Raw genomic sequence first — 16,306 nt, 5'->3', positions numbered from 1 at the left:
ATTCTAATTCCTCAATTATTTTTGCATAATATATTATTTTATCTTTTCCCGTTAAATATGTAACGAAAAAAAAAAAAAAAAATTAAAACTATGCAAGCCTGTATAAATATGTATGCAGTTGTTTGGTTAGCAAAGCTGATTATTCCTTCACAGTAATATAAAAAAAAATTACAAGAAGGGATGCAATATGTATGTATATGCTTTTATAGCTATCTTCTCAACTTGTAAAATTTGTATATTATTGCAAGTCATATTTTTTATTTGTATATTATTGCTAAGTCATATTTTTATTTGTATATTATTGCTAAGTCATATTTTTATTTGTATATTATTGCTAAGTCATATTTTTATTTGTATATTATTGCTAAGTCATATTTTTTATTTGTATATTATTGCTAAGTCATATTTTTATTTGTATATTATTGCTAAGTCATATTTTTTTATTTGAATGTAATATATTTTAATTCCTAAATAGTGTATTTTGTAAGAAATCAACCACAAAAATATACCCAAATATATTAATATATAATACAACGGTTTTAATTTAAGTTCGTAACAAATATAATTAAAAAGATAGTTTAAATAATATTTCCATTTTATTTTCACAGAAATATTGCGAATAATTTTGTTTGCAAAATTGCATATATATATATAAAAAAAAATATAATATGCGCAATGAATGAATTTAAAAAATGACAAACAATATATATCACGAAATAAATATATAGGAATATTTTTTTATAAATAAATATATTTTTTCACAAAAAAAATAATAAGTAAATAAATAGTAAAATTAAAAACATCTTAATAATTGAAAAATTTTATATAATTAAAAAACAATGATACATATTATGTATACAAAATAAAATACTCCAAATTATATCCTCATTTTTATAAAGCTGTTTCATTTCTTAAATATTCTCCAACATCACTCTATAAAAAAAAAAAATAAAGAAATTTGAAAACAAATAAAATCGTATTAATATGTATATTCATATATTTGCAAATCATGTGGTATATCACTACAAAAAAAAAAGAAAAAAAAAAGAAAAAAAAAAGCCCATTTTTTAATAAACCCATTTTATAATAACCACATTTATGCATCAAAAATTACCTGGTGAATTAACACAATATCCGTAATGTTTAACAATTTTATATCTTGGGTATTTCTTATAGATATACCAAAACCTATTGGATTGTCATCCATTGACAAAACAATTACACCATCTCCCTTCTTTATGTTGTCACTGATTTTTAATAAATGACTCTACAAAAATTGGCATCAAATAAAAAAATGTATAAAAAATGATGGCAAAAGAATGGAAATATTATCAATTAAATTATCATAATGATGGTATGGAAATGTCGTGGCATATTTTCGTTCTCTTTTATTTTATATGAATCCCTTTTCGTACCTTTAAGACGTTATTTCCAAATAGAAAGTTTTTTTCTCCTGATTCTTTTAGCCATATTTTATGAATGCAAAATTCGTTTATCAAAGATAGGGATGTAATTTTAAGGAAAAAGTTATTTGCTTTTGTAATTTTTCCAATACAAATTCCTAATGAAACCTAAAAAATTATGAACAAAATAAATATAACATAATAATGGACAAATAATTTGGTTGCTTATTTTATTGTAAAAAAGGAAAGGTTTCTTACTAGTGAATTTTTATTAATCGATTCTGCTTGTTTGGCTATATCCGCTCTGAAAAGGAAACAAAATGACAATAAAACAAAATAACAATAAAATAAAATGACAATAAAATATATGCTCATATATGTACATTCCTTTTTTTATGTTTATATTTACCTAACAAAATGTACGTTAAATCTATGAAGCCTCAAAACATATTCCTCATTATTGTAAGACAGCATACTAAGCAAGTTATTTCCAACACTATGAAAAAAAAATATATATATATTACAAATGTATGGAAAAAAATAATCATTTTTCATTGCGTCATTTTTTTATGACAACGGAATGAAGTAATACAATATTGCAATTGAACTATGTATATATATATATATATATATATATATATATTTTTTTTTTTTTTTTTGGATAAGTTACAATTTGGAAAGTTTCTTGAAAACTAGCATAGTCTCTTGATCATTCAATGGTCTCATTTTGCGATGTAACTTTATGTTATATGTTTATATATATTATATAATTATGTTCTCTTAACTAGCCAAATATTAATAATTATTTCAAAAAAAAAAAATAATTATAATAATAATAATAAAAAAATGCATTAAATCCCTTGTTAATAAAAATTATATATTTTTTATTAAATTTTACTTCATCTATATATATTGTGATAAAAAGTGTATCTAAATATAAACTACATACATACTTGCATTATACACCTATATAACATATGTTTTTTAATAATATAAAAATATTTTTTTTTTTATTATTAATGATAAAAATATTTTTAAAAATAATACCATTGATAACTTATTTTCTGAACAAGTCATATTTTTTTTTTTTTTTTTTTTTTTTATAGAACGGAATATACAAAACTACAGAAAAATAAAAAGGGGCAACCCGTTATTTATATAATTATATATATTGTAGAAAATTGCTAATTTGTTTTTTGGGAAATGAACAAAATTTTATATACTTTGTGCATTTATTTTTATTTGGACTGTCATATTATTTGTTCATTAAAGTTTCATTTTTGAAATATCAAAAAGCGATATATATAATATTTATATATATAATATTTATATATATAATATATTATATATATTTATATATACAATATTTATATATACAATATGGTAATAAAAATGAAAGTCATATAATATTATTATCCATATAATTAATTTAGAGAGTTAATTATATAGGCTTAAACTTTTGGAAAAATATTCACCAAGCTATACCTCCATACATACATAATACCTCCATACATACATAATACCTCCATACATACATAATACCTCCATACATACATAATACCTCCATACATACATAATACCTCCATACATACATAATACCTCCATACATACATAATACCTCCATACATACATAATACCTCCATACATACATATATATATGTATATATATATACATCCCTTTTAAAGCCCTCATTTTTATGGATAAATTATAATAGAACGGAAATCTTATTATTACCTGTACATTTTCAAAATGTCTTAACACTTAATAGGTACATAATTTTTTGGCTAGTATTTGATATAAAAAGGTGCTTACATTTTAAAAAATTTCCATAAAAAATATAAACTAATTTGTAAGGATTCAAAGAAAAGGAATTGTAAATTTATGTAATATGTTCATATAAGACACCTAATTAAAATATTATAAAATTCATGTTTATATTATCTCTTAAGATTTTTCTATAAAAATATTTATGTACAATATTGGATATACATTTTTTTTCTCTCTACATATTCATTTAATTTATTTATCAAAAATAATTTTCATATATAGATGCTTCCATATTTTTATCAAAGTGCTTAAATGAAAATGAAATAAAAATGAAAATGAAATAAATGTTTTATTATAAATCGTGCGAGGGGAAATATTACTATAGTCTCTAAAAAATGTGCATCTTAATTTCAAACTCATAAAATTAAGGTATGCAATGTGAAATGCAATATGAAATGTAATAAATGAAATGTCATTTTTTTTAATAAATTATACAAATCGAACTGGATATATTATAAATTCCCTCTTATTGTAATATCAACAATTTTACATTATAGGCACATCTAAAAAAAAAAAGAAAAAAAAAAAAAAAGACAAAAAAAAGACAATATAAAATATACTCGATCTATAACTAAGTAAAAAAAAAAGTGGAAAAATACAATCTTATATATAAAGACATTTTTTTATTAACAAACATATATATATATATATACATACATACATACATGTACGTATGCATGTTATAATAATACACACACAATATATCCTTAACAATTTTTAAGTAAAAAATAATAAGCCTTTTAGTGTGAATAAAAAATATGAAAAAAAATGGAAGACTATGAGAGTATGTTTGAAAGCATAGATTTAGGAGAAGATAATGTTTATAATATAATAAAAAAAAGTGATGAAATAAAAATAAAAAATATTTTATACAAATCAATACATAACCCAAATTTATTACCAAGTTATTCGACATTTAATTTAAGAGGGAAAAGATATAGTATTGCAAATGTATCAGGAGAATTAATAAAAAAAGTTGAAAAACAAAAAAAAGTAAAAGATTTACAAAATAATTATGAAAAAAAAATATTAAAAAAAGGAGAAAAAAATACATTTGTAGCTTCACTTAGTGAAATAAAAAAAACAAATCCATCATTATTAACTGTTAAGATAAAAAAAAAAAAATATAAAGATAAAATACCAGATATAAATGATATACCATTAATGAATATAACTGCCGATGTAGATTATATATATGATAATGCTGTAGAAATTATAAATTCGAAACCAGTTGAAAAAAAAAAAAAAGTTGGAAAAATTCTATTAGATGAGGACCCATTACATAAAGAAGACTATGGAAAAATTAGTCCATATTTAATTGAAATTAAAGAAAAGTTAAAAGAAAAACAAAATTTAAAAAAACAAGATATTATTGATGAAGAAAAAATAGCTAAAGAATTAGAAGAAAAAAAACAAAATTTATTAATACATCTTAAAAATAAATTTAACGAAATTAACAAAGAATATATGAAAATATCACATGTTGTTGATGTTAATTCTGTTGTAAAATTAAAAAAAAAAGAAAATTATGAAAAACAATTAAATCAATTAGAAAAAGACATACAGAAATTAGAAAAATATGGCTGTTAAATGGATAGTGTCTATTTTTTTTTTACCAAATTTATAGAATAATATAATTTTTATAATATTTACTATTTTTCCATTATATGTAATAATACACGTTTTTTAACTCACTTTTTATTTTAAGTTTATAAAATAAAATTTATGTTTTATTATATATTTTTCATAAAACAAAAAGCACAATAAATTATACTACTATATTTTAAAAAAAAAAAAAAAAAAAAAAAAAAACATAATTAGCAAACCTATGTGTAAATAAAAAATTATAAATTGCAATTATTTTACATCTCTTTAATTTTGTTTTTTTATAAAATTTATGTTAATAATATAGGGCCATTTGTATCAAAAGATACTTTTTCCTGAATTTTTGTTTCTTCAATATATAAAGATAAAAAGGGTATTAAATATGTTTTACTTTTATTTTTTTAGAGATAATAAAATATTTATAAGCACACATATAGTTACCAATTTCACCATCTTCTAACAAATCGCTTATATCCCCCTTTTTTGTGGAAACTAATTCCGATTCGAAATTGTTCTAATTCGTAGATAATAGATAATAGATACATATCATGTATGTATGTATGCATCTATGCATGTATGTATCCATATATTTATGCATGATTTATGCATACATTTTGTTCGTTGGCTAACATTCCCTTGTACAAGGAAATGACTAAATTCATAATTTTTGAACAAGTATAAAAACGTATGCATAACATTTATTTGTCTATTTTTTTAGCTTTACCATATTATCGTCATCTATTAAAAAAAAAAAAAAAAAAAAAAAAAAAAAAAAAAACATATATATGTATATTATTTTCACACTATACATTTTATAAAAAGTTGAAAAAAAAAATTCAATGACTTTACCAGGAAGCAAGAATTCCCTGTAATACTTTCGAATCAAATTAGATTCCTCTTTCTGAATTTCTTAAAATTAAAAAAATAGTGCAATAATATGTGATAATGTTTTTTATATATGTATAGAAATAATGATCGAAAATAGTGTATTTAGTTTTGCCAAAAAATTAAAAAAATATAGACTTTTTTATTTATAAATATATATTAATATTAAACCTGATGTTATAAAAAGCTTTAATTTTTCTTTTAATTTTGCTAATTCAGTTGATGCGACTTTCCATCTGGTAAATTATAAAAATTTATTACTCATGTATAATATTGTCTTTTATTTTGCAATATAAATAAAAAAGTATTATATATTTACAACCTTTGTGAAGGCACCATTTCATAATTTATTAAAGGAATATCATTTAAGCCTTTTGAAATTATAACATGTTTAAAAATAATAAGGATAAAACAAAATATTATAATTATTTTCATTATGTGTGTATTTAATATTAATTAATAATTTAAATATTTATTTTTTGTGTTACAAAAATGTTAAGCTAGTATAATTAGTACAATGCCAATCATAAAATAAAAAGTCTACCAACAAAAAATCGAAATAAAACGAGTTGATATTTTGCAACATTATCAACAATTCGCACATTATAAATATGGCTATGGCTATATATATATATATTATAAATATGGCTATATATATATTATATATTATATTGTATTATATTATATATGCATGGGCAGGAATATACATTTCAGCTGTCTCCTATACAAGTGTGTGCATAAAGATTATGTACATACACAAGGATAAGACGGGAAGTAAAATTTCATAATATACCATTGAGAAGAAATGGAAACTATTTTTGTGTAAATTTTCCATTTTTTTTAAATGATAACTCTGCTAATGATTTAAAAGTTTTCCAGTTTAAAAATACAAATAAAAAGTTAAATAATTTGTAGCAATATACATACCAGCGAACATATGTCTAGCTTTATGTAATATTTATATACACATATTTTTTATTCAGTGTTATGTTTTATTTTTTTTTACAAAATATATGAACAAGTCAGGTAAAATTGGTTTTCATATTATATTATTCAATTCAAACCCTTAACACAATAATTTGATTGATTTATTAGTATAAGAATAAGCCAGTACATATATACGATTTCTACTCATTTTAGATGGTTAATAAATAAGAGTTTCCAAATATATGAACGAAATTAAATTTTCGGTAAAAATATATTCAATAAATTAAGAAAAAAAAATTATAATAATGTAAAATAACTAAAAAAAAATATATACACATAGTATATATTATGGTATAATTAATATACTCTTTTACAATTATATGGAAATAAATTTAAATTACAGAACTTTTCTACGTTGAAATATTAGATAAAAATAAAAAAAAAAAATATATTTTTTTTTAACAGGTTTAAAAATATGTAAATGAATTTTTATTTGGATTATATTTAAAAAAATAAAAACATATAAATAAATATATATTTAATATTAACTATATAGATAGATTTTTATTCTACATTTTTATTTTTTTTTTTTCCAATGCAAATTATTACTATGTTAATTATATGGTTCATCCAATATTTGTGTATAACATATTGTAAAAACCCAAGAAAAAATTAGAAATTTATTCTGATTTCCCAAAACAAGAATTTATATGAAATAGTAAATAAATATATAATAAAACACGTAACTGCTCTAAATTTGCAATCCTAAGTACACACAACCGGGTGCTTAACATAAAATTTTTAAATTTTTTATTATTAGGGCTATACTGTTTTTTAAACAAACTTAAAATAAAATTATTTTTATGAGGGTAAAAAAAAAAATTAACTAAATTTATATACTCATATTTAAAACCTATAAGTTGTATATATATTTATTATTACATCTATATTAGACCTTTTAAAAGATCATTTATAGTATTAAAAATAAAAAAAAAAGTTAAAAAAGTGTATTTTTTATTGTTCTATAATTCAATCATTTTATAAATTGAATAATTATTTTTGTTCAATAATTTAAAATAAAATTAGTTTTATATAATATTATTTTCCCTTGTTATTTATATAGAATAATTTTTTACCTTGTATTTATTATTTTATTGTATACCCATACTCCTAATTTAAAATATATTTCATAACACACATGTGTGTTGGTGTAAATTCACATAACTATATATTATACTGTATTTAAAGTACACATTATTATGCATTGAAAATATATGTATAATATAATTGGTTTGTTTTATTTTCATGTAAAATATCAATTCTACAATATATATTTTTTTTAAATATCTATACAAGCTTATTAATTAGCTCTTTAAACAAATATATTCAAGTCATTAGTAACAACAAAAAAAAATCACATATATATGCACATATGTATGTATATATACATACATATATACATACATATATACATACATATATACACGTTTAATTGTCTTTCGATTTGCGTTTTAAAGTGCAATATTTTATATTTTTTAGCTTACGCTATATTTGTATCCACATTAATGAAATTAATAAATAATATATGTATATACCCCCCCAAATAAATGTTACAGATATTTACAAAAATATTTAATTATATATCTTTGACATTAACATAATTTGAATATATGTATGTAAAAATAAATTATATTTATTGTAAATTTCATGGCTTTTATTTACAACATATATGTGAAAAATACTTATAAAATCATAGCGTATATACAACTATTTTAATTATATAAATATTTTATATATGTTCCTTTTATTATGTACACGCAATATATATATGTATTGTAAAATATAACACTTAGGCAATTACATACATATTTATTTCTCAAAAAAAAATATCATATAAATTATATTACATATTTTGTATTTATAGAATGCATAAGTATATTAATAATAGCATTTTTAATGAAATAAAGATCATATTTATTTTACAAATTCATACAAAGTTATAAACTAAATATATATGTATATATACCTATATTTCATGTGTCAAAAATATTAATATTGCTGTTCTTATACAAGCAATATTTTGTTTTATATACATATTATAATTATGCACATTTTTATTGAAGGTGTAAAATAAATAGCAACATTATATCAACAAACAAGTATATAATTTGATTGTTTTATTTTATCATATATTATAATTATATAAGCAATATAACTCGTTATTCATATAATACATATACATATATATATACATACACATATATAGTATATATATGTGCCTTTAATGTAAAACTACGGTTAATTTTTGTCATTATAAATATATAATTTGTATAAGTATATAATTTATATCTTATGTATTATTTGCTATAATAAGTTTTTTTCAAATTTGATAGTAATAAATATGCATAAAATAATATTATTTATGACCATACATATTTTAATATGACTTTACACAATTTTATATGAACTGTTAATATAATATAGACTACAAATTTTATTATGATATTTTTTAATTGTCACTTATATGTTTGTCTATAATTTTAAACGCTAAATTTAAAGATTAACAAACTTGTGTATGTTTAAAAAAATATATTTGATATATAAAACTGTTAAGCTATGAATCTAAACATCAACATATTTAATTTACCTGGCATATATATATATTATATGTGTATAAGATTTATTTTATGTGTTAAATAAGCAAAGTTTCGTATTTATAAGAAACATTTATACATATGTATATAAGCTCATAAAAATATTATTTTCTTTTTTTTTGTATAATACTTCTAACATATATTTATAAAAATACATGTTTTTTATTTTTTTCCATAATATATTATATATTTTTTTATAATATATATACGTTTTTATTTATAATATTATATTATATGAAAACCTGAGTAGTATTATTTATATTAAGGCAATTTATATTTTTATATGTAAGGCCTTGCATGCACGAAAAAAAAGAAAACCATATGCATGCACCTAAGAATTATAAAAAAAAATTATATGAAGTTTCTACAAAACCCTAAAAAAGCGACAAATATATAAAGCAATTATTCATGCTTATACCATATTATATATATATACATAATATTTATATATATATATATATATATATATTAAAAATAGGCATAAATGATTATATAATTGCGCCCAAGAAATGTTATATATAAAAATATATATATAAAAATATATATAAAAATATATATAAAAATATATATATAAATATATATAAAAATATATAAAAAAATATATAAAAAAATATATATAAAATATTATATCTACATTTTTATAAATAATTTTAAACTTAAATATTTATTATGGAGAAAAGTAATATATAGATGCAATAATGCTCTAATAAATTTAATAAATGCATTTATAATATATATAATTAAAAAAAAATATATATATTTAATAAATTATAATTATTTACATGCTCTTTATTTTTTTTCATTGCATGATTAATTAATTTATAAGAACAACGTGTTTTTATGTAACGTTTTTATGCTAAAAACACGATATTATTATTATTATATAAATGCATAGTTATAGTTATATCATGCATTTATGTAATAATATTACATGTATATAATATATATATTACTACATATATATATATACTGTATAATATATATTATATATATGACTGCATGTATGTAATATATATATATACTATATTATATATATAATATGTATAATATGCATATATTATATTTTTTTTATATGCATTATACATAGTTGTATAAATACCTATAGATTATAGTTATATACATCTATGTATATTTTTTTTTGTTGATTTAAAGGCATATGCATGTGTACAAGTTGCATATGTATATATCTAACATATCTATGTAATAATGGTATATATTAATATTGAATTGTATAAATGTTAGATTATAAAATATCTATGCGATATTACATATTTGTATACACATAATACAGTATATGCATATGGAATTATTTCAAACTACTTTTTATACACAATTAAATATTCATAGTATTATGTTTTTTTTTTTTTTTTTTTTTTTATATGCACACTAATTTAGTATTTTTTTTTTTTTAATAAGATCTATACATATTAAATAATTTAAAAAACTGATATGCACACTTTTGGAAACTTATATGTATTAATAAATGTTATGATTATATTTAACATTTTCGATGTTTTAAATACAGAGAAATAAAGAATACTACAAATAATTCTTAGGTTAATAATAAATCTGTTAATATATTTTTGTGTGTACATATGTATCTATTATATAAACTCCTTCAATAGTGTAACTTTTTTTTTTTTTTTTTTTTTAATAATCTTTAATATGTATTAATTATTTTTATTATATTAATTTATATATATTTTTTGATGTATTTTAACTTTACTATTTTTTAAATTGTATTTTTATGTATTATAAATAAAAAAAGAAATTGTTAATAAAATACATCATGGCGTATTAATTTTTTAGTTATATATTTAATTGTGATGTTACTATTTTATTAAAAAATAAAAAAGGGGGGGGGAAAGGAGCTAAACACGTAAACAATATATATATATATGTATGTATCTATTGTTTTACAAGGAATTATAATTCCCTCCTTTGTTCATATAATATTATATATATATATATTTGATTATTTATAAATTTCGTAGCACATTATGTTTTATGCTTTTTGTGCACATATAAATGCATATATGTTTGTAATATACATCTATTTTTTATTTTATTTTTTTTCGATATTTAGACAATATTTTTTAAAAATATCTTCTTTTCAACCTTTAAAAAAAAAAAAAATGTCAAAGTGTTGTTTTATTCTGTTTTGGTCTTAATATAAACACAAAAATATATTCTTTGTATATAAGAATATGTATGTATTGATATTTTATTTATACATATTTATACATATTATATAAATATTATTTAAATGTTTGCGCTATTTGTTATGCATAATAATATATATAAAAGAAATAAAGTTTATTTATTATATGGAAAAATAATTCTAACTTTTTAATTTGATTTTACCCATATTTTATATGATCATTATATTATATATGAAAATTTTGAATTTTATTAATGCATATGTATTATATTCTATAATATGTATTTTTTTTTTTTTATGAGTCTTTAGTATTATTAATCAGGCGTTAAAAAAAATATATTTCCTGTATATATATTTATGCAATATATCTTATATATACATATTTGTAATTTTATCTTATTGGATATAACTATTTGTTAAATTTTATAAAACTATTAAATTTTACACCTATTTACACATTTATATTTTCATAGAATATATTATTTACTTTTTTACTATTTTTTATTTTTTTTACACTCTCCTTTATGAAATAAATTTTATGCATATATAATTAAGTTGGAACATTGTTCATAAATACATTATTTGTTATAATTTTCCTTATTCTTTATTTTGTATGATTACTATTATTATTATTATTATTTTTTTTTTAATATTATATGCACATTTATATATAATAAATACGCTTAATTTTTCATATATACACTTTTGTATAAGAAAATTATAAATAATACGAATAGGTGTTTTTGAATATTTGTTCATATAAATACTTAAATTGTAAATACATATGCAATTAATTTATGTATTTTTTTTTTTTTTTTTTTTTATTAAGAATATTATTCATATTAGTTAGTATTATATATATAACCTTTTGCTTTATTTTATATATATATATTTTTTTTTAAATACACATATAGTCATATATATATATATATATACCGATAAGAAGGTTTATAATATATATTAGTGTGTATTATATAGAATAATGTGTTTAGACATATTGTTGATATGCAACTATTTGTTTATATATTATTTGTTTTTTTTTTTTTCCTTATATCATATAAAAAAGGAATATGTTAATTGCTTTTTTTTATTTCGAATTGTGACATAGTAATAGTTTCATGTTATATGCTTATCACATGCATACATATCATATGCTTATCACATGCATACATATTATATGCTTATCACATGCATACATATCATATGCTTATTATTGCATGCTCTTCTAATGCCCCTAAACATAAAATAATAATAAAAATTTATGTAATGTATATTTATTACAAAATAGCCGAACTAAGAAGAAAATAAAAAAAAAAAAAAAAAAAAAAAAAAAAAAACCAATGGACGAAAATATAAGTACATTATATAATAGTAGTAATAAGTTGATTAATGAATCAAATAGTATAAGTTTTAGTAATAATATTAAGAATAATGCGATAAATACCGAATTTATTAACAGTCATAATATTGAATTAAGCATCGCATCAAACGTTGCTTCAAATATTAATGATATAAATATTGACATGATTAATGATATGAGTAAATGTTCTAAAAATCAAATAAATTATAATATTTCCAATGATATAATGAATACTGTTCCTTCTACAAATTGTGATGTGACCCATGATTCTGTGAGCAGCGTTCCTAACAATGCTTTTGAAAATGTTGAAAATGTGAAAAATGTTGAAAATGTTGAAAATGTGAAAAATGTTGAAAATGTTGAAAATGTTGAAAATGTTGAAAATGTTGAAAATGTTGAAAATTATGAGAATAGCGAAAATGTTGAAAATTATGAGAATAACGAAAATATCGAAATAATGGCTAAACAAAAAGAAGTAGTAACACCGGCACCACAAGTTTTATCAATAAAAAAAAAAGTCGGAAGACCCAAAGGTGCAACATCATCAAATAAAATAGTAAAAAAAGAAGAAAAAGTGTCGACATCATCATCTGGATATCCTGGTGTTAGTTGGAATAAACGAATGTGTGCATGGCTAGCTTTTTTTTATGATGGGTCATCACGAAGAAGTCGAACATTTCATCCTAAGCATTTTAATATGAACAAAGATCATGCTAGATTAGCAGCTGTAGAATTTATGAAATCATTAGATAATCATGGAAGAAAAAAATCAACAAAAATTAAAGGAGGAAAAAATAAAATGAAACAAATAAATAATGAAGATAATATAATGCATAATATATCTCAAAATTTAGATCATTCAAATAATTTAATTGCTTTAAATAATAATATGCATATGATGGCAATAAACCCAGCATTTTATATGCAAAGCTCAAATAGAAATTATAATATTGCTAATACAATTCATAATGATAGAAATAATTTAAACATATATAATAATACCCCTCGTCATCATTCGCTAAATAATAATAATAATAATATGAACCATATAAATAATTTATCTAAAGTTATGCGAGATCATAATGGGGTTTATTTGCATAATAGTCATAATAATAATAATAATCCTAATTCAATTTATAATAATAATAATAATATGCATATGCCAAATAATCCTAACAATAATCATACATCCAATAATGATCATAATAATATAAATTATTTAAACGAATTAATTTTCCATTCCAACATTTTACAAAATGGTGGTGGACCATCATCTTCTTCTCATCCAATAATGGGCTCAAATGGTATCGGATTAGGAACCGATTTAAATTTTTTTGATAGAAACATAAATAATGGTAATATTAATGATATATTAAATTTAGAAGAAAATTTAGGGATACAAAATAAAGATATAGAAAGATTAATGAGTACATTATTTAGGAAAAATTATAATAATATAAATATGAATATACCAAATATGGATGATCATTTTTTTCATAATAATAATAATGGTAACTCTAATAATAATATTAATAGTAATGGAAGTAATACTATAAATGATAATAATAATAATAATATTTCTGTAATTAATAATAACGGTGCTGGTGCATTACATGGTGTCGACCCAATAAACGGTGTTCATAATAATCATAGAAAACGAGGAGGAAATAATGATAATAATAATAATAGTAGTAGTAATAATAACAATACAGTAAATTCATTAAATAGTGCATCTTCTCAAAATACACATATTTATTTATCTAATAATAATGGAGGAGATATATATGATACTAACAACCTTAACAATTCTAATAATGTTCATAATTTTTATGATTATAATTATGATATATATAGAGGAGAATCAGGAAATGGAAATAATAATAATATATCACCACATATAATTGAAATGATGCATAGAATGAATAATGATGTAAAAGAAGGAAATAATTTGGAGAATAATATAAATGCTAATTTCAACGACATAAATTATATTATACATGAAAATTCTGGATGGTTAAATCAAATAAGACATACTCATAATAATATTATAAATAATAATTCTCGTGACATATGTGATCTTAATTTATCATCAGATCATACAAATCATAATATTAAAAATCAAATTGAATTAAATAAAAGTAAAAAAATATCTAAAGATTCTCCATTTAGTAGGCCTATATTAAACATTGCAACTCGACCAACTGAACAAATTATTGACACAATAGATGATAATAATAATGGTAATAATATTAATGATAATGAAAAAATTTCAAGATATGATATGAATTCGATTTCATGTAATTGTTCTCCTCATATAAAAAATCAAAAAAATCACTATTGTGTATATTATAAGCACAACAATTTATCTCAGTATCTTAATGATAATAACACAAATTATAATTATATGAATTGGGACCCACACAATACTAACAATAATAATAGCAATAATAATAATAGTGGTGGTCATAACAAAAGTAGTAATAACAATGTAATCAGCGCAACTGATAAGGGTGATGTTGAATCAATAGGAGATATCAGTAATAGTAGTGGGAATAAAGTAGGAATAATAACTGACCCCAACAATAATAATAATAATAATAATGCATTTCATAATAATAATAATTATCCAAATATTGCAATGCCAAAATATTTACATTACCAACAAATTCAACCAACTATTAATAATCATGATAATATAAATAGTAGTAATAATAATAATAATAATAATAATAATGGAATGCAACATATAATTAAGCAAAATACAAATTTTATTCCAAAGGTGTTAAATAGTCATTTTAATAATAAAGCTAATAAAAAAGAAAATAGAAACAATTTAATATCATCCGTACCACATGGAATAAATAACATATCTCCACAATATTGACACAAACGGGTACGAAAATTTAAGCATGCTCATGTAGTGGTGATGTAGTGGTGATGAACAAATTCAAACGCAAAAAGATGAGTCAAACCGCAACTAAGGAGAGCTCAAATAATAAAGGCAATATTTAAAAGTAATGTTACGTATCATTTTTGTTTATATATTTATTAAAAAAAAAAAACACACACACAAATATACCTAGACTTTTATTTTTTGTCAAGCTATTTGCCTTAATGTATAAATATATATTACACGGTTTTCTTTTAAGGGTTATATTTATTAAAGAAAATGATATTTGCAAAAAAAAAAAAAAAAAAATTAAACCTAGTTTCAAATCAGACATAAAAATGACTCTTAATTTGTATTACATATGTTATGATAAACACATTTTAATGCCTGATTAAGTTTTAAAAAAAAAAAAAAAAAAAACCAAATTGGTAAAATCAAAATTTTTTTATATGTTTGTATGTGCTATTATTAATTTTTTTAATTATAAAATTTTTATATTCTTCTAATATAATGCGCGTGTGCACATATTAATTTTTTTTATATAAAACGTATATATATATGTATGTATATTGTATATATATGTATGTATATAT

General features: G+C 19.5%; 4 protein-coding genes across 4 annotated transcripts; 2 read left to right on the top strand and 2 right to left on the bottom strand.

Annotated features, from left to right (window-relative positions):
* Positions 1–891: 891 nt before the first annotated feature.
* Positions 892–2,129, bottom strand: PY17X_1334800 (60S ribosome subunit biogenesis protein NIP7, putative; the record flags this gene model as incomplete). Its single annotated transcript, XM_022957152.1, has 6 exons — positions 892–933; positions 1,115–1,267; positions 1,416–1,571; positions 1,662–1,707; positions 1,813–1,899; positions 2,074–2,129. 6 exons carry the CDS (start codon positions 2,127–2,129, stop codon positions 892–894), a joined length of 540 nt encoding a protein of 179 aa, XP_022813617.1.
* Positions 2,130–3,999: 1,870 nt separating this feature from the next.
* On the top strand, positions 4,000–4,821 carry PY17X_1334700 (uncharacterized protein; the record flags this gene model as incomplete). The annotated part of the gene is made up of 1 exon (XM_721769.2): positions 4,000–4,821. The coding sequence occupies one exon, from the start codon at positions 4,000–4,002 to the stop codon at positions 4,819–4,821; it is 822 nt and encodes a 273-aa protein (XP_726862.2).
* A 305-nt stretch (positions 4,822–5,126) lies between these two features.
* On the bottom strand, positions 5,127–6,156 carry PY17X_1334600 (conserved Plasmodium protein, unknown function; the record flags this gene model as incomplete). Its single annotated transcript, XM_721768.2, has 6 exons — positions 5,127–5,185; positions 5,278–5,350; positions 5,561–5,574; positions 5,686–5,745; positions 5,893–5,957; positions 6,044–6,156. The coding sequence occupies 6 exons, from the start codon at positions 6,154–6,156 to the stop codon at positions 5,127–5,129; spliced, it is 384 nt and encodes a 127-aa protein (XP_726861.2).
* A 6,647-nt stretch (positions 6,157–12,803) lies between these two features.
* PY17X_1334500 (erythrocyte membrane protein) lies at positions 12,804–15,707 on the top strand (the record flags this gene model as incomplete). The annotated part of the gene is made up of 1 exon (XM_725383.2): positions 12,804–15,707. The coding sequence occupies one exon, from the start codon at positions 12,804–12,806 to the stop codon at positions 15,705–15,707; it is 2,904 nt and encodes a 967-aa protein (XP_730476.2).
* Positions 15,708–16,306: the final 599 nt, after the last annotated feature.

The sequence above is a fragment of the Plasmodium yoelii genome, assembly GCF_900002385.2.
Source record: "Plasmodium yoelii strain 17X genome assembly, chromosome: 13".
Taxonomy (NCBI): Eukaryota; Apicomplexa; class Aconoidasida; order Haemosporida; family Plasmodiidae; genus Plasmodium; species Plasmodium yoelii.
Note: the sequence above shows the minus strand (reverse complement) of the source record. Positions and strands in the feature narration are given on the sequence as shown.